We start from the raw sequence: 17,491 nt of genomic DNA, 5'->3' as shown, positions 1-17,491 counted from the left end.
TTTACCTCAGAATCAAAGGCTCTGCTTGCTCTGAAGATGTAATTTCTGATTTTTTTTTCCTGAATCAGGTTATCTTTCTAAGAAATGACTTTTAAAGGGGGGCCCAAACCAGCTATTAAAAATTCATTTGAGCCCCCCCCAAGAGAGATCTGTGCCCTTCCCAAAAGTTGACTGTGCTTGAAATGTAATTCATCTCCTCCTCAGTTTTGCTTTAAATAAAAAAAAAATTAACATTCCTTTATATTTTTTAAACATGAAAATGTGTATTTTTAAAAAGATCTCGTTAAACAAATCGCTGCAGTTGTTAAATGAATCGTGTGGTCATTAAGCGAATCTGGCTCCTCCCATTGATTTTGCTTGAAGGAAGCCATTTGCCAAGTGACCAAATTTTGATCAGGTGACTGTGTGGATGCTCTGACGGTCGTAAGTGTGAGAACTGGTCATAAGTAATTTTTTTCTCTCACTTGAACTGCAAGATGGAACAGCAAATAAATTTGGTAATTTTTTCCCCCAGCCCTGTTGTAACTTCAGACACTAAACAAGTGGCTGTTGTCATAAATCAAGGACTGCTGTACAGGTAATCCGTGATTTACAATGATTCGTTTAGTGACTGTTGTAAGTTACTGAAAAAAACTTGACTTATGACAGGGATGGGCAACTATGGCCCTTTTACGACTTGTGGACTTCAACTCCCAGAATTCCTGAGCCAGCCATGTTAGCTCAGGAATTCTGGGAATTGAAGTCCACAAGTCATAAAAGGGCCATAGTTGCCCACCTCTGATTTATGACCATTTTTCACACTTATGACTATTGCTGCATCCCCGTAGTCACATGACTTACATTCAGATGCTTGACAAGCGACTCATATTTATGACAGTTGCGGCATCCCGGGGATCCCCTTTTGTGACCTGCCGAGGAGCAAAACCAATGAGGGGGAAACGCCCGATTCACTTAACGCCCGTATGACGAATGGTAACAACGGCAGTGATTCAGTTAAGAACCGTGGCGAGAACAGGGCAAAACTCACTCAACAAACGTCTCGCTTAGCGACATCAATTTGGGGCTCAAATTGCGGTCATAAGTCGAGGACTACCTGCCGAAAACAAAGTCGGCCGGAAAATAGGGAGACAAAAGTTTGCAAAAGGGAATTTTTTTTTGTGATTTAATCGCAAAAATGGAAAAAGCCCAGTTTGGAAAGACGTAGACAAATGAAATGTTGTGTTTGTAATTGGGCTGTAGTTTTAAATCAGGCCGCTTCCTTTGTTGTCTGTGTGTGGTTTAGCGTCGGTTGCAAAGTCGGCCGGTTGGGCGAGTTGTGGGTTCAGTGTGTTTGTGAACGTGGAAAAAAAGAGGCTGAACCACAAAACAGGTTGAACAAGTTGTGCAAATGGGAGTCATTAGATTCCCTTAATCCGCTGGGAAAACGCCTCCAAGTTTTAATGCTGGCTCGATTAAAAACAGAGTTGGCCCATCACAACAGCTGTGTTACCTTACAGATAGTCCTTGACTTATGACAATTCGCTTAGTTCAGGGATGTGCAACCTTAAACACTCAAAAGATCCTTTTGGACCCGTTTCCCACAGAAAAGAAAACACCGGGAACCACAAAATCCTTCCCGTGCCTGACTATTTCTCGAGCGGCCACAAAACTAGCATATGTAGTTGAATTAAACGTTCTGTTTTCTTCTGAAACTTTTCTTTTCTTGGATTTATCCATGGTTGGCCTACCGAGGGTTGAAAAGCTCAATAAATCGCGTGCCGGCGGGTGTCGCACATTGGCGGTGGTGATGCATATTTTGAGTGACAGGGAGCCGCAGCAGAGGGGTGAAAGAGCCACATGCGGCTCCAGAGCGGCAGGTTGCTGACCCTTAGTTTAGTGACTAATCTCAGTTTTACAACGGCACTGAAAAAAAAAAAGACTTATGACCGTTTTTCACGGTTACGACCATTGTAGCATGCCCCCAATCATGGGATCAAAAATTGAGACGCTTGGCAACTGGTTCATATTTATGATGGTCACAGCACCCCGGGGGTCACGCGATCAACTTTTGCGACCATCTGAGAGGCAGTGGAGGGGAGCCAGATTCGCTTAACAATGGCGGGACGAACTTAGCCGCTGCAGTGATTCGCTTAACGACGGCGGCCAAACTCCTGTTAGCAAACGTCTCCCTTAGCAACGTGAAACATTGGGCTCAACGGCAGATCCTCAACAAGGAATTACCTCAGATGGTAATTCCATTCTGCCATTCCCACATGCGGGGGAAAAAAAATTAAATAATCCCACAATCGTCTCTGAGATTTTCCTCTTTTTTAATAAATTTAAGAACAGCCCCTTTCAAACCCCCTGTGATTCCCCCCCTCAACCCCCCACCCCACCCTCCCATCCCAAATGGCAGCAGTGAAAACGGAAACGGAGAGGGGGGGGAGGTTAAGAGTCATAATCTTCCTCTTCTCCTGCCTGGACTGGCGCGAGCGACGCAGGCGGAAGTGCAACGGGGACTGTTCCTGTTGGAGCCGGTACAGGCAAGGGGGGTAGCGGATACGGGAGGGGCTGTAAAATGGAGGTAGGGTGCAGGAGCTCTGTAGGAAGAAGAGAGAAGAAATCAGCCGCGTTTTTAGGCGCCACAAGCTGAAAATTGGAGATATATTTGTGCAATTATTATTAAAAGAGCCATTTGGTCTAGCGGAGAAGGCGCTAGGGTTAAGAAAGTGGGAGACTGTGAGTTCTAGTCCCGCCTTAGGAAGGAAAGCCGGATGGATGACTTTGGGTCAATGACCAGGAGACTTGTAAGTTCTAGTTCGGCCTTAAGGCAGGAAAACCCGAATGAGTGACTTTGGACCAATCACCAGGAGACGGTGAGTTCTAGTCCCGCCTTAGGCTAGAGGACATTGAGCCAATCACCAGGAGACGTTGAGTTCTAGTCCCGCCTTAGGCTAGAAGACATTGGGCCAATCACCAGGAGACTGTGAGTTCTAGCCCGCCTTAGGCTAGAAGACATTGGGCCAATCACCAGGAGACTGTGAGTTCTAGCCCGCCTTAGGCTAGAAGACATTGGGCAAATCACCAGGAGATGGCGAATTCTAGTCCTGCTTTATGGCCAGAAAGGTTATGTAATGGGCTAGAAGTCACTTAACAAGTGTCTCGCTTAGCAACATAAATTGTTGGGCTCGATCAGGGTCATAGGTCAAGAGCCTTGATAGTACAGGGGTTTAGTGCACCCTGTTATTAACACAGCTGCCTGCAATTTCTGCTGGTTCGAATCTCTCCAAGGCTCAAGGTTGACTCAGCCTTCCATCCTTTCTAAGGTAGGTGAAATGAGGACCCAGTTTGTGGGGGCAATAAGCTGACTTTGTATAAAATATACAAAAGAATGAAGGCTATTGCTTAAAGCATTGTAAGCCGCCCTGAGTCTCCGGAGAAGGGCGGCATATAAATCAAATAAAAAAATAAAATAAAAAAAAATAGGTCGAGGGCTTTCTCCTTGTCCCAAACACCCACAGGTCTTCCAAAAAACGGTATGGAAGAAAGAGAGAAAAATAAGAAAATATGAATTACGGAGCGAGATGTGTAGGAGCTGGTTGTGTAGACGGGATCGTCGGCAAAGCTTCCTCTTCTCCGTTGCTTTCACTCTCTTCCGAATCGTCCTGTCAAAAACGAACAGAATAACAAAGAGTTGGAAGAAGAGACCTGTGAGGTCTTCTACTCCAACCCCCTCTAGACAGGTCGTCCTCGACTTACAACCGTTCATTTAGTGACCATTCAAAGTTACAACGGCACTGGAAAAAAAAAAAGGGACTTAGGACCGTTGTTTCACACTTACGACCGGTCTCCCCCCCCCCACGGTCACGTGATCACAAATTCAGAGGCTTGGCAACGGATTCGTATTTATGACGGTTCATGGGATCCCCTTTTGCGACCTTGACAAGCAAAGTCAACAAGGAAATCAGATTCGCTTAATAGCCGTGTTACTAATTTAACAACGGCAGTGAGTCCCTTAGCAGATGCTGAAAAGGAAAGTCATAAAATGGGAAAAAAACTCACTGAGCACGTTTCTCACTTAGCAAGATAAATGTTGGGCTCCACAGCGTCTGGAGACAGCCAAAAAAGCCAACACAATCCTAAATTGCATTAACAGAGGGATGCAATAAAGATCAAGGGAGGTACTAAACCACTCTATAAAGCCTTAGTAAGGCCACACCTAGAATCCTGCGTCCAGTTTTGGTCACCACGAAATGGTGTAGGGTCTCCTGCTTGGGTGGCAGGGGGTTGGACTAGATGACCTCCAAGGTCCCTTCCAACTCTGTCTGTCTGACTGCCTGTATCATTTCAGAGAAAATTTCAGCAAAGGGACCCAGAGTAATTTCTTATTTTCCCATAATGCTCCTTGCATCATCGGTCTGACCCAGGAATTAAAGTCTTCAATTGCATTGCACGACAGCTACTCGTGAGAAAATGCCACGTTTGGCCCCCAACTTACGTCCTGTTCCGAGTCTGTGCCGGATTGCTTCGGATCTTTTCCTTTCCCTGCCGTGCCGCCGTTCCTTCGCCCGCTGCCAGGTTTCCTGCCCCTGCGGCAGAAGAGGGGGAAAAAAATAATCTTTTATTTAAAAAAAAAAAAAAAAAAGGTGGAACAGTGGTTTGGTTTTTATTATAGGTAGTCCTCAGCTTATGGCCACAATTGGGACCTGGATTTCCACTGCTAAACAAGGCGAATTGTTTGGTGAATCATGCCTGATTTTAAGACCTCTTTTGCCACGGTTGTTAAGTGAGTCACTGGAATTCTTAGCTGAATCGTGCCTGATTTTACGACCTCTTTTGCCATGGTTGTTAAGTGAGTCACTGGAATTCTTAGCTGAATCATGCCTGATTTTACGACCTCTTTCCCCACCATTAAGTGAGTCACTGCCATTCTTAAGTGAATCATGCCTGATTTTACGACCTCTTTCCCCACCATTAAGTGAGTCACTGCCATTCTTAAGTGAATCATGCCTGATTTTACGACCTCTTTTGCCACGGTCGTTAAGTGACTCCTAGAAAGGCTCTGGAGGCTGGGGAGAGCAAAAAACGGGCCTTCCCCACCACCCCCGAGGCCCTCCGGAGGCAGGAAACAGCCTGTTTCCCTACTTCTGAGCTGAGCTCGTGTGCCCACTGATATGGCTATGCATGCCATCTTTGACACGCGTGGCCATAGGTTCACCATCACGGCCCTACACCATTCCAGACAGATGGCAGTCCAGTCTCTTCTTGAAAGTCTCAAGTGATGGGACTTTTAACAAGTCGCAAGCCAATTCAGCAACATCTTCCATCCAAAACTTTCACGCGGATCCCTTCCAGCCTCCCACGTTGAATTTAATTTAATACAGGTAGTCCTCGGCTTACGGCAATGGAGCCCCAAATTTCTGTTGCTAAGAGAGACAAACTGTCAGACCTGGAAGCCGTCTGTTACATTGAATCTTCAGGCCTGCCACGTTTACTGCTGTGGGAAACTGGGAGGGGGGGATTGTACAGAGATAGGGTGATATGTAGCCAAAACAACATTCCTTTCTCTGAGAGTCAAGGACATCCTGCCCTGAACCTGGAGTGGCGTGACTGGGAGGCATCTCCAATTGGGACAGTGCATTGATTGGACCATGTGATGGACATATGAGTGCAGGGGAAGGGACTAGGACTTTTCTTTGGGTGGGGAAAACCCGGAAGCTTTCAGATTCGGCTTTTCCCAGATGTGCCAATAGGACATCTCTAATAAAATGGAACTTTGAGGAACTTCAAGCCTCGGAGTCTTCTTTCGTTGGGGGGTGTTACTTAGAACCCCGACATAAACGTTAAGTGAGTTTGCCAAGTTTTACCACCTTTCTTGCCACGGGGGCTAAGTGAATATTGCGGTTGTTAGGTTTAGTCCCACGGCTGTGAAGTGAATTTGGCTTCTCCCTTGATTTTTGCTTCTTGCAAAAAGGGGATCTCGTGACCCCGCGACACTGCAACCGTCATAAATACAAGTCAATCGCCAACGGTCTGAATTTTTTTATCGCGGGTATGCAGCGAGGTGTGAAAACCGGGGGGGGGGGTTTTCACTCGTAATGAAATGAATGAGTCGGGGGGGGGGTTTCACTCGTAATTTCGGTCACTAAAAACGTCACTAAAAACGAACGCTTGTAAGCAGGGATGGGCTTCAAAAATTGTAGCAAGGGGTACTCTGCCTGGCTGCATGGTGGGCGTGGCCTAGTCAGCCTCCTGCACCACGGTGGGGGGGGACTGTGTTTTTGCCCTCCCCGGGCTCCGGAGGCTTTTCTTGAGCCTCCGGGAAGGTGAAAATGGCCTCCCCAGGCTCCGGAGGCCCTCTGGAGGCCGGAAACAGGCCCGAACTTCCAGTAGGCCCGTTTTTCACCCTCCCCGAGCCTCCGCGTGCACTCTGCACTTATCTGCATCCAAAACGGGCCATGTGGGGACTCCTGGGAGGGGCGGGGCAGGCGGGGCCAGCCAGGAGTGGGATTTGGGGGTTCTCCGAACTGCACAGAATCTTAGCTAGAGATTCTCCCGAACCCTTGCGAACCCTCAGCAGCCCACCTCTGCTTGTAAGTCAAGGACTATCGATATTCCCCCATCTCGCTTGAAGGCGTTCCGGGATCGACAGATCTTTTCGGGTTGATTTTCGTGACCTACCGACGGGAAACCTTCTCTCCCGCTTCCATGTGGTTGTCCTCGGCGTCGCCTTGCATATCGGGCACCGAAGCCACCAGGTCCTTCAGGAAATCAAACTGCTGCTCCTGTTCTATGCATTGTTTCCTGCAAAATTCACACCGCGGGGTTACCTGGATTGGCCTGCCCCAACCTGGCGACGTGAGAAAGGTTAGGCTTTCGTTTTTGAATCTGGAGAGATCGGCTCCTGGTTTTGGGGGAGGGCTAAGGGTTGGGGATTCCCTCAGGAAGCCATCTGAATCGGTGAAGTTCCAACTCATTTATTTATTATTTATTACAGGGAATGGAATAGAATAGAAAATAGAATAATAGAATAGAGAATACAGGAAATAGAATAGAATAAATAGAATTAGAATTAGAATGAATACAATGCAATTAGAAAGAATAGAAAACAGAATAGAATAGAAAATAGAATAAAATAGAATAGAGAATAGAGCGAATAGAATAGAATTAGAATTCAAATGAATAGAATTAGAAAGAAAACAGAATAGAATAGAGAATAGAATAAAATAGAGAATGGAGAATAGAATAGAGAATAGAATAGAATTAGAATGAATAGAAAACAGAATAGAATAGAAAATAGAATAAAATAGAGAATAGAGAATAGAATAGAATTAGAATGAATAGAATTAGAAAGAATAGAAAATAGAATAGAAAATAGAATAAAATAGAGAATAGAGAATAGAATAGAATTAGAATAGAATAGAATTAGAATGAATAGAATAGAATAGAACAGAATTCTTTTATTGGCCAAGTTTGATTGGACACGCAAGGAATTTGTCTTTGGTGCTTAAGCTCTCAACGTACATAAAAGATATAAGTTATAAATCATAAAGCACAGTCATCATAAATACATCATAAATAGTTCTCCACTTACGACTGCATTTGAGCCCCAAATTTCTGCGGCTTATACTTATAAGTACCGTATATACTTATACTTAATTCTGGAGATGGGACACTTTTGAGAAAAACAGCATGGGTCGCCTCGTTCGAAAAATGCCACGCGTCGCCTCTACAACCAAACCAAGTGCCGTTCTTCTGCAAAGCCTCAGGCAAGATTCTAGTCCTCATGATTATAAAGAAGGGAGACACCCCTGTGATATTCCAGTCCTTGGGAGCTCAGCAAGGCCTACCATCACCGTGGCAGCCGTTCTGATGAGCAAGAAGGCTCCGTCCTGAGAAGAGGAGAGGGGAACCTGGCAGCCAATACCGTGTTTCCCCGAAAATAAGACCCTGTCTTATATTTTTTTGAACCCCGAAATAAGCGCTTGGGCCTTATTTTCGGGGAGGTCTTATTATTTTGGGGCACATGGAGCAAGACGGGGTTCCTCTTGCCGTCTTACCTGATTTCCAGCTCTGTCTCCCTAACCCTAACCAGAGGAAATGGCGGCTGTACATGCAGTTAAATATTTTCAGGGAGGGCTTATTTTCGAGGGGGATATTAGCGCATACTCTCAAAAGCCCGATTGGGCTTATTATCAGGGGAGGTCTTATTTTTGGGGAAACAGGGCACTCACAGGTGGGACGTTGTCATCGTTTTGGCGTTCCTGGATTGGGTGACGTGGCAGGCGGTCTTCAGCAGGGATTCCAGGAACAGCTCCAGTGCTCGCGCTGCGGATCGGAGTTAAGAGCAAGAACGATCCCAAGATTCCCCCCCCTTCCAATCAAATCAAGACGATTTTAAATAATGTCTTCTTTACCATCTAGGTAACGTCATCAGTACTAAAAGAGGAGGAGGAGGGTTTGCGGTCTACGAGCACCGATGACGTTACCCAATTGGGTCGTGAAATGTCTGTAGGAAAAACATCCAAGCTCGGCTTAGAGGTCTCCTTCCTCCTTTCACGCCTGAATGACGATGTGTTACCTAGTTGGGTCATGGAAGGTCTTGCAAACTCCATTCCCCTTCTAGCACTGAGGATGTTACCTAGTTGGGTTGTGAAACAGCTGAAAGGAAACCAAAAAAACTCACAGTTGTCGTCCTCATTCTCTTTTAGCACTGATGACAGGGGTGAAATGCTACCGATTCGCCCGAACTGGTAGCGGCGCATGGTTCGGAGAACTGGTAGCGGTGGCAGCGCAAGGCTCCATCCACTCACCCGGATGTTGTTACTTCCTGATTTTAACCAGGAAGTAACCTGTTTTTGACCTTCTGTGCATGCGCAGAGGGTCAAAGCGCACACATGATGCGCACACGCGGAGCGCGCCTTCCGCACCAGTAGGGAAGGTAAGTAGATTTCACCCCTGACTGATGATGTTACTTAGTTGGGTCCTGAAAGTTCTGCAAGGAAATGACCAAGGTCAGAGAGCATCAAAGACCTAATAATAATAATAATAATTTCTTCTTCTTCTCTTTTTTCTTCTTCTTCTCCTCCTCCTCCTCCCAAATTTCAGAAGATCTTGATCAAAATTCTCTTCTCCTTCTCCTCCTTCTCTTCCTCCAAAATTTCAGAAGATCATGATCAAAATTCTCTTCTCCTTCTCCTCCTCCTCTTCTTCCTCCTCCTCCTCCTTTCCTTCTTCCTCCTCCTCCCTCTCCACTCCACAATCCCCATTCCTTTCTAGCACTGATGATGTTACCTAGTTGGGTCATGAAATGTCTACAAGGAAGCAACCAAGCTCAGAGAGCATCAAAGACCCTACAATAATATCACTGTCAGACTTCGATGCTATCTCATAATAAATGAATTTCCAAACTGCCAATCTTTAAGGAAATCTTCTTCTTTAATTGAGCACAGCAACCGGATCATGACTCGATGCGGACAAGACTGACCTTTTGCCCCCCCAATCTCTCCCTTTCCGATCCCCAATTATCTGCTTCTCATTGGCTATCTTCCAAGTCACTCCACTGACTTCTTGTCTCGTCATTTCACAGGAATGTCTCCCCCCCTCCTCATTTTCACGATGACCGGGCTTCAAAGGGATTTAGCAGGCAAAAGTTCAGGGCTTATCTCTCTCCTCTCTATGCCAGCGGTGAGACGCTGACAATCACATCATCATCATCATCATCTCCTCCACCTCCTCCTTAATCCCCACTCCCTTCTAGCACTGATGATGTTACTTAGTTGGGTCATGAAACGTTTGCAAGAAAAAAACATCGAGCTCGGCGAGCACCAAGAATCCCAACGTCCTAGAATGTCTGCAGTTCCAGAACAGAGAAGACCCCCCACCCCCACCCCCACCCCACAGGCAGGAGAAAGAGGATACAAATGATCACCGGGACTGCAGCAGCCACTTTGCCAATTTCTTCATCCGTCTGCATGATCTTCTTGATTCGAGCCTTTCAAATGTAAGGGGGGGGGGAGGAGGAGGGAGAGAGGGAGGGAGAGAAGGATGGGGAGACGAGAGAGAAACGTTTTATTGACTGGTCCTACAGTATAAACAGTCGGCAGTTCAGCGGTTCGAATCCCGAGTGCCGCCTAATGGGGTGAGCTCCCGTGTCTTGTCCCAGCTTCTGCCAACTTAGTCGTTCGAAAGCAGGTTAAAAAATGCAAGTAGAAAAACAGGGACCACCTTTGGTGGGAAGGGAACAGCGTTTTCCGTGCACCTTTGGCGTTGAGTCATGCCGGCCACATGACCACGGAGACGTCTTCAGACAGCACTGGCTCTTCGGCTTTGAAATAGAGATGAGCAGCGCCCCCTAGACTCGGGAACGACTAGCACATATGTGCGATGGGAACCTTTACCTTTTACCTTACAGTATAAACAAGCTTCAGAATACAGGGAGTCCTCGAGTTACGACCACAATTGCACCCCCAACATTTCCATCGTTAAGGAGACGTTTGTTAAGTGAGTTTTGACCCATTTTACGAATGGAAGCCTTTGGTGCTGGAAAAGACTGCTGTGAGTCCCTTGGACTGCAAGGCCATCCAACCGGTCAGTCCTAGAGGAGATCAACCCTGACTGCTCTTTAGAAGGCCAGATCCTGAAGAGGAAACTCAAATCCTTTGGCCACCGAATGAGAAAGAAGGAAGGACTCCCTGGAGAACAGCCGAATGCTGGGAACGATGGAGGGCAAAAGGAGAAGGGGACGGCAGAGAACGAAGTGGCTGGATGGAGTCACCGAAGCAGTCGGCGTGAGCTTCAATGGACTCCAGAGGATGGTACAGGACAGGAAGGCCTGGAGGAACGTTATCTATGGAGTCGTGATGGGTCGGACATGACTTCGCAACCAACAACAAAATTAAGTTGATTGAATCATGTAATAACTATGATTAATTCTACTAGTTTTATTCGTATTAGAATGTATGACACTCAGATGCCACGCTGTTCACTCGTCGATACGTTTGTAAAAAAAATAAACAACTTGAATAGGCAAAGTTACAATGGCACTGAAAAAAGTAAACGTAGGACCATTACTCACACTTAACGACCATTAGCAGCATCCCCATGGTCACGCAACTAAAATTCAAAATATGGCAACTGACTCATATTTATGATGGTGGCAGTGTCCCCGGGGGGGGGGGATCACCCGATCCCCTTTTTTGTGACTTTCTGACCAGCAAAGTTAATGGGGAAGCTGGATTCACTTTACAACCGTGTGACTTAACGTCACAGCTGCAGTGATTCGCTTAGCGACGGTAGCAAGAAAGGTCGGGAAATGGGGCAAAAGTCACTTAACGACTGTCTCAACAACATAAATGTTGGGCTTAATTGTGATCGTAAGTCAAGGACTATCTGTATGCACAACGATGGGAAGACTAACTGATTTGGGCCGGGGGGTTGGACTAGATGACCTACAAGGTCCCTTCTGTATCTGAGTCCCACAATCGAGGAACGGATGATAAAGGCGACGGAGGTGGCAGAGATGGCAAAATTGACTTTAATTAAAAGAGAAGAAATAATCTTGGTGTTTTTTTTTTCTATTCAGAAACGGTTTCTGGAATTTGTCCTTGAGGCTGGAGAAAAAATAAATAACGAAACTCTGATTTGAGGTTATGATGACCGTTGTTATAGAAATGGTTTGAAATAACTTAGAAAGATAAAGCAGAAGGTTAAGGCCCTGAAAAAAAATTGAAAAGTCACTCATTTATGTCTCTTTTCACCTCTCTTCTCCCTTCTTTCTCTTCCCTGATTTTGGTTTCTATTTCTATTTAATCTCAAAATAAACTTTATTTATTTTTATTTTTTTTTAAATTTTTTCAACCTTGTCTACCGTTTTTTGCTATGCTCAAAATTGGAAATCCGGCTACAACTGTCGACAGCAGAGCCAAATATAATGTAATTACATTTAGTCCTCGAATTACGGCCCACAATGGAGCCCAAAATTTCCCTGTCGCTCAGCGAGATCATTGTCAAGTGAGTTTGCCTCATTTTACGACTTTTCTTGCCACACTCGTTAAGCGAATCACGGCAGTCGTTAAGTGAGGAAGACACCGTTGTTAAGGGAGTCTGGCTTCCCCCCGCTGGGTCGCCAAAGGGAATCACGCAACCGGACTGACTCCATTGTTATAGAAATTATTTGAAATAGCTAGAAATTGAAAGCAGGTGGTTAAGGCTTCCTACTGCCCTGAATTTTTTTTTTTTTGAAAAGTCACTATTGAAAGTCCTCGACTTACAACAGTTCATTTAGTGACCATTCAAAGTTACAACGGCACAGAAAATTAGACTTACGACCGTTTTTCAGAGTTACAACCTTCGCAGCATCCCCATGCTCACGGGATCAAAATTCAGACACTTAGCAACTGGTTCATACTTACGACCATTGCTGTGTCCCTTTTATGACCTTTTGCTAAGCCAAATCCAGATTCACTCAACAACCGTGTTGCTAATTTAACCACCACAGCAATTCACTTAACAACCTGCAGCAAGAAAGGTGGTAAAACAGGACAAAATTCACTGAACAAAGGTCTCGCTTAGCAACCAATTTGGGTTCCGTTGTGGTCATAAGTCAAGGACTGCCTGTAATACCAACTAGATGAAAAAAAAATCAGCCGAGTTGCCTTGTCAAAAATAAAAACCGCTTTTCATACAACTGTAAAATATGGATGACTGAGAATCTTCACAGACATCAACTAGAAGGAAAAAATAATAATTCTTTTTATACCTCCAGAAAACCGAGGTGTAAAAAGCTAATATTGGAATGTTTTCGGTGAATAAAAACAGGGGGGGGGGGGGAAATTAACATGCAACAAGGCTGTTCAGAGATACCACAAGTGCATTTATTTTAAGGCGAAGTGTAAACAAAGGCAGATGAACAAACACGAAGAGAGAAAAAAAAAAAAACCAGATTGTATGAAGAAGAGCCGAGATCTCTCTAAAAGAACCATGGGTTAATCTAGGTTTGTTGACTTAACCACAACTCGGTCAATGGCACGATGCCCTCTGCCATGAACCACGATTGACAAACCGAATGTTTAGCTCGGCGTGACAGCTAAACCACCAATCAACCCTATTATGGACTAGTTCAGTGATGGCTAACTTTTTTGCCGTCGCGTGCCAAAAGCGGGGGGGAGCGCGGGGGGGGGCGCCTGCACGCGTGCCCACACGCATAATTCAATGCCCCCCACGCATGCGCATGTGACCCCCACACACACATGCAGCTCCCTCTGCTTTTGGCACGAGATGGCGCGGTAGGCCCGTTTTTTGCTCTTCCCAGGCTCCAGAGCCTTTCTAGGAGCCTGGGGAGGGCAAAAATGGCCTTCCTCAAACACCCCCCCCCCCCCCGGAGGCCCTCCAGAGGCCAGAAATGGCCTGTTTGCCAATGGCCTGGAAGGCCCGAAAATCAACTGGCGGAGCTGAGCTCGCGTGCCCACTGATACGGATCCACGTGCCAAATGTGGCACGCGGGCCATAGGTTCGCCATCATGGGACTGTAGTTCAGTCTGAACCCCAAGAAATTCAAGTTCCTGTAATAAACCAGAGCTAAAACAAATCATAGTTTTAATACACAGCCGTCATGGCATCTTTTAAGGATGGGGAAATAAAAGTTTTCCAATTGGAGAAAAAAGAACATAAAATGAGGTGCTCCTTTTAAGCAATTGGAAATACAAACGCACTAAATCGCAATGCAGATAGTCCTTGACTTACGACCGAGCTCAAAATTTAGGTTGCTAAGCGAGACAGGGGTTAAGTGAGTTGTGCTCCCATTTTACCAACTTCCTTGCTACAGTTGTTAAGTGAAGCACTGCAGTTGTTCAGTTAGTAACATGGTTGTTAAATGAATCCCTATTGACCTTGCTTGTCAAGTCACCAAAGGAGATGACGTGACCCTGGGATACCACAACCGTCATAAATGCGAGTCAGTAGACAAGTGTCTGAATTTTGATTATGTGACCATGGGGATGCTATATTGGCCGTAAGTGTGAAAAACGGTCATAATAAGTCACTTTTTTCCAGTGCCATTGTTAAATCCGAACAGTCACTAAATGAATTGTTATAAGTTGAGGACTACCTATAGAATCAGCAAGAAATGGGTGGTAGAATGATTAAAAAGATATATTTTTAAAAACTCAAGGGGTAACCCCAAAATATTTTTAGCGTCCTAATACACAAGCAAAATAAAAATATTATTGTAATGATAAATGAATTGTTATAAGTTGAGGACTATCTATAGAACCAGCAAGAAATGGTAATTGGGTGGTAGAACGATTAAAAAGATATATATTTAAAAACTCAAAATATTTTTTAGTATCCTAACACATAGCAAAATAAAAATATTATTGTAAGGATACTGAGAAGACGATGTCCTAAGTAAGGTGAAAATGATCAGAATAATTTGATACTTTTAATAGTGCTGGGCAATCAACCTTATAATCTCTCCTCGCCATCGCAGGCTGCAACGCCCATAATCCTCAGCCAGACTGACCGATGCTATTGCTGTCTAGGAAATGACAGGAGTTACCCAATAGCACATCTGGCAGTGCCCAAAGCTTCCTATATATGCTATCCTGAAGCCCATAAACCATCGTTTAACCTACAATACAGACAATAATCCAATTTATGGCTTTGCCAGAGCTGGGAAGACCCTTCATTTTGGGGGGTGGAGGGGAGCAGCCAATGCTCAGCTTGGTCTGGAGGAAGGGGGCAAGGGGGGGTCTTCCTCTCCCCATTGCAAAAGAGTCCCCAACATCTGTTTCTGCAAAGTTGGGGGTTGGGGGCTTAAAACCCAGAGATGGAGGCAGGAAACAGCTGTTGCAGCAAGGATGGTTGCAAGATTGGGGAAGAGGAGGAGGAAGGGGCTTGGCTTTCAGGACCCCCATCCCAAGGAAGCACAATGGGGAAGGGGCTCATCATTCTGGAGAAGCGGAAGTGGGGGGGGGGGCGGATTGCTGGATGCAAAAAGGGGCATCCCGGAAAGAGGGGCAGGGGGCTGCAAAGATGGGGAGGGGCTGCAAGATGAGGGGAAGGGGGGAGGCAGATGCAAAGGGAGGGGGAAGGGGGTTGCAAGAGGAGGAGGGGGTTGCAGAGGCGGAAAAGGGGCTGTAACAGAGGAGGGGGCTGCAGAAGGAGAAGGGCTGGTAAGAGGAGGGGAGGGGGCTTTAAAAGGGGAGACAGAGGGGGGTTTAAAAGGAGGAGGGGAGTTGCAAAGGGAGGAGGAAGGGTCTGCAAAGGGGATTGCAAAAAGAGGAAGGGGATGCAAGGGGGGGAAGAGGGGCTTTTAAAAGGAGGAGGGGGGCTGCAAAAAAAGGAGAGTGAGTTGCAAAGGGGGAGAAGGGGATGCAAAGCTGCAGAGGGGGGGTCGCTAAAGCAGGAGGGAGATGCAAAAAGAGGAGGGGGTTGCAAAGGGGGGGCTTTCAAAGGAGGAGGGGGATTGGAAAAGGAGGAAGGGGGAGGCTTTCAAAGGAGGAGGGGGGCTGCAAAAGGAGAAGAGAGAGTTGCAAAGCGGGGAAGGGGGTTGCAAAAAAGAGGAGGGGGTCGCAAAGGGGAGGAAGGGGGGTTTTAAAAGGAGGAGGGGGCTTGCAAAAGGAGGAGGGGGGTCGCAAAGGGGAAGGGGGGGGTTTAAAAGGAGGAGGGGGCTTCAAAAGGAGAAGAGAGAGTTGCAAAGCGGGGAAGGGGGTTGCAAAAAAGAGGAGGGGGTCGCAAAGGGGAGGAAGGGGAGCTTAAAAAGGAGGAGGGGGGTCGCAAAGGGGAGGAAGGGGGGGTTTAAAAGGAGGAGGGGGTCGCAAAGGGGAGGAAGGGGGGGGTTTAAAAGGAGGAGGGGGTCGCAAAGGGGAGGAAGGGGGGTTAAAAGGAGGAGGGGGTCGCAAAGGGGAGGAAGGGGGGGTTTAAAAGGAGGAGGGGGTCGCAAAGGGGAGGAAGGGGGGGTTAAAAGGAGGAGGGGGTCGCAAAGGGGAGGAAGGGGAGCTTTAAAAGGAGGAGGGGGTCGCAAAGGGGAGGAAGGGGGGGTTTAAAAGGAGTTGGGGGCTTGCAAAAGGAGGAGGGGGTCGCAAAGGGGAGGAAGGGGGGTTTTAAAAGGAGGAGGGGGGCTGCAAAAGGAGAAGAGAGAGTTGCAAAGCGGGGAAGGGGGTTGCAAAAAAGAGGAGGGGGTCGCAAAGGGGAGGAAGGGGGAGCTTTCAAAGGAGGAGGGGGCCTGCAAAAAGAGGAGGGGGCTGCAAATGGAGAAAAGAGCGTTGCAAAGCGGGGAAGGGGGCTGCAAAGCGGGGGAGGGGGCTGCCAAAGGAGGAGGGGGCTGCTAAAGCAGGGGAGGGTCCCCCGGGTTGCAATCAGCCCCCTCCCCCCCCGATTCTACCCTGCCCCCCCCTCTCCAGGGCTGGGGAGGGGGGAGGAAGAGGAGGAGGAGGCGGCGGCTCTCGCTCACCGGAGGGAAGCGGGCGTTGTATTTCTTCTTCTTGCTCGGCATGGCTCCCGTCCCGGCTGCAGCGGCCGCTCCGCCCGGGCCTGTCGCGCGAGCCCCGCACCGGACGAGGCTCCAGCAGCGGCGGCGGCCTGGGAAGGAGCCGCCCCGGGGCCGGGGCCCCAACGCCTCCGCGCGGTCCTAGCGCCCGCCCGGCTCCCTGCGCAGGAAGGCGGAGGCGGAGGGGAGGGGAGTTGGGGAAGAGGGGAGGGGAAGGTGCGCGCGCCCATCCCGTTCCTCTGCAGGCGAAGGACAAGGGGTGGGGGTGGGGGTGGGGGGGGGGAATGCCTCCACTAAGCATGTGCAGAGGGCCCTAGGGAGCAAGCGTCTGGAAAACCTAAGCCTGCATGAAGTCCTGATGACAGAATGACAAGAGTGAACTTGGAAGGGACCTTGGAGGTCTTCTAGTCCAACCCTTTGCTCTCCTCCTCCTCCTCCTCAGAATAATAGGAGTTGGAAGGGACCTTGGAGGTCTTCCAGTCCAACAACCCCTTGCTCTCCTTGTTCTCCTTCTCCTCTCTCCTTTTTCTCCTCCTCAGTAATAAGAGTTTGAAGGGACCTTGGAGGTCTTCTAGTCTAACCCTCTACTCTCCTCCTCCTCCTCCTCCTCCTCCATTCTCCTTTTTCTCCTCCTCCGAATAATAAGAATTGGGCCTTGGAGGTCTTCTAGTCCAACCCTCTGCTCTCTTTCTCCTCCTCCATTCTCCTTTTTCTCCTCCTCAGAATAATAAGAGTTGGAAGGGACCTTGGAGGTCTTCTAGTCCAACCCTCTGCTCTCCTTCTCCTCCTCCTCAGTAATAGGAGTTGGGACCTTGGAGGTCTTCTAGTCCAACCCTCTGCTCTCTCTCTCCTCCTCCATTCTCCTTTTTCTCCTCCTCAGAATAATAAGAATTGGGCCTTGGAGGTCTTCTAGTCCAACCCTCTGCTCTCTTTCTCCTCCTCCATTCTCCTTTTTCTCCTCCTCAGAATAATAAGAGTTGGAAGGGACCTTGGAGGTCTTCTAGTCCAACCCTCTGCTCTCCT

At 47.4% G+C, this 17,491-nt stretch overlaps 1 protein-coding gene across 1 annotated transcript; it reads right to left on the bottom strand.

Moving 5' to 3' along the window:
• Nucleotides 1–2,377: 2,377 nt before the first annotated feature.
• DRAP1 (DR1 associated protein 1) lies at nucleotides 2,378–16,581 on the bottom strand. Its single transcript, XM_070950388.1, has 7 exons — nucleotides 16,433–16,581; nucleotides 9,901–9,973; nucleotides 8,214–8,307; nucleotides 6,661–6,783; nucleotides 4,478–4,568; nucleotides 3,556–3,644; nucleotides 2,378–2,579 (listed from the first exon to the last, which is right to left on the bottom strand). Exons 1-7 carry the CDS (start codon nucleotides 16,472–16,474, stop codon nucleotides 2,435–2,437), a joined length of 657 nt encoding a protein of 218 aa, XP_070806489.1. The 5' UTR covers nucleotides 16,475–16,581; the 3' UTR covers nucleotides 2,378–2,434.
• Nucleotides 16,582–17,491: the final 910 nt, after the last annotated feature.

The sequence above is a fragment of the Pituophis catenifer genome, unplaced genomic scaffold (assembly GCF_029215685.1).
Source record: "Pituophis catenifer annectens isolate HBS135680 unplaced genomic scaffold, rPitCat1.0.hap2 SCAF_10, whole genome shotgun sequence".
Taxonomy (NCBI): domain Eukaryota; kingdom Metazoa; phylum Chordata; class Lepidosauria; order Squamata; family Colubridae; genus Pituophis; species Pituophis catenifer.
The sequence above is the reverse complement of the archived record's forward strand: the minus strand, read 5'-3'. Positions and strand labels throughout refer to the sequence as shown.

What these genes read in the sequence shown, in the direction of transcription:
- DRAP1 (XM_070950388.1), bottom strand. Translation starts at nt 16,474, where the DNA reads ATGCCGAGCAAGAAGAAGAAATACAACGCCCGCTTCCCTCCG. An exon ending in ACAACGCCCGCTTCCCTCCG is followed by an intron (nt 9,974 to 16,432) that starts GTGAGCGAGAGC and finishes TACATTTGAAAG; the next exon opens with GCTCGAATCAAGAAGATCAT. An exon ending in GCTCCTACACATCTCGCTCC is followed by an intron (nt 2,580 to 3,555) that starts GTAATTCATATT and finishes TTCTTCCTACAG; the next exon opens with AGCTCCTGCACCCTACCTCC.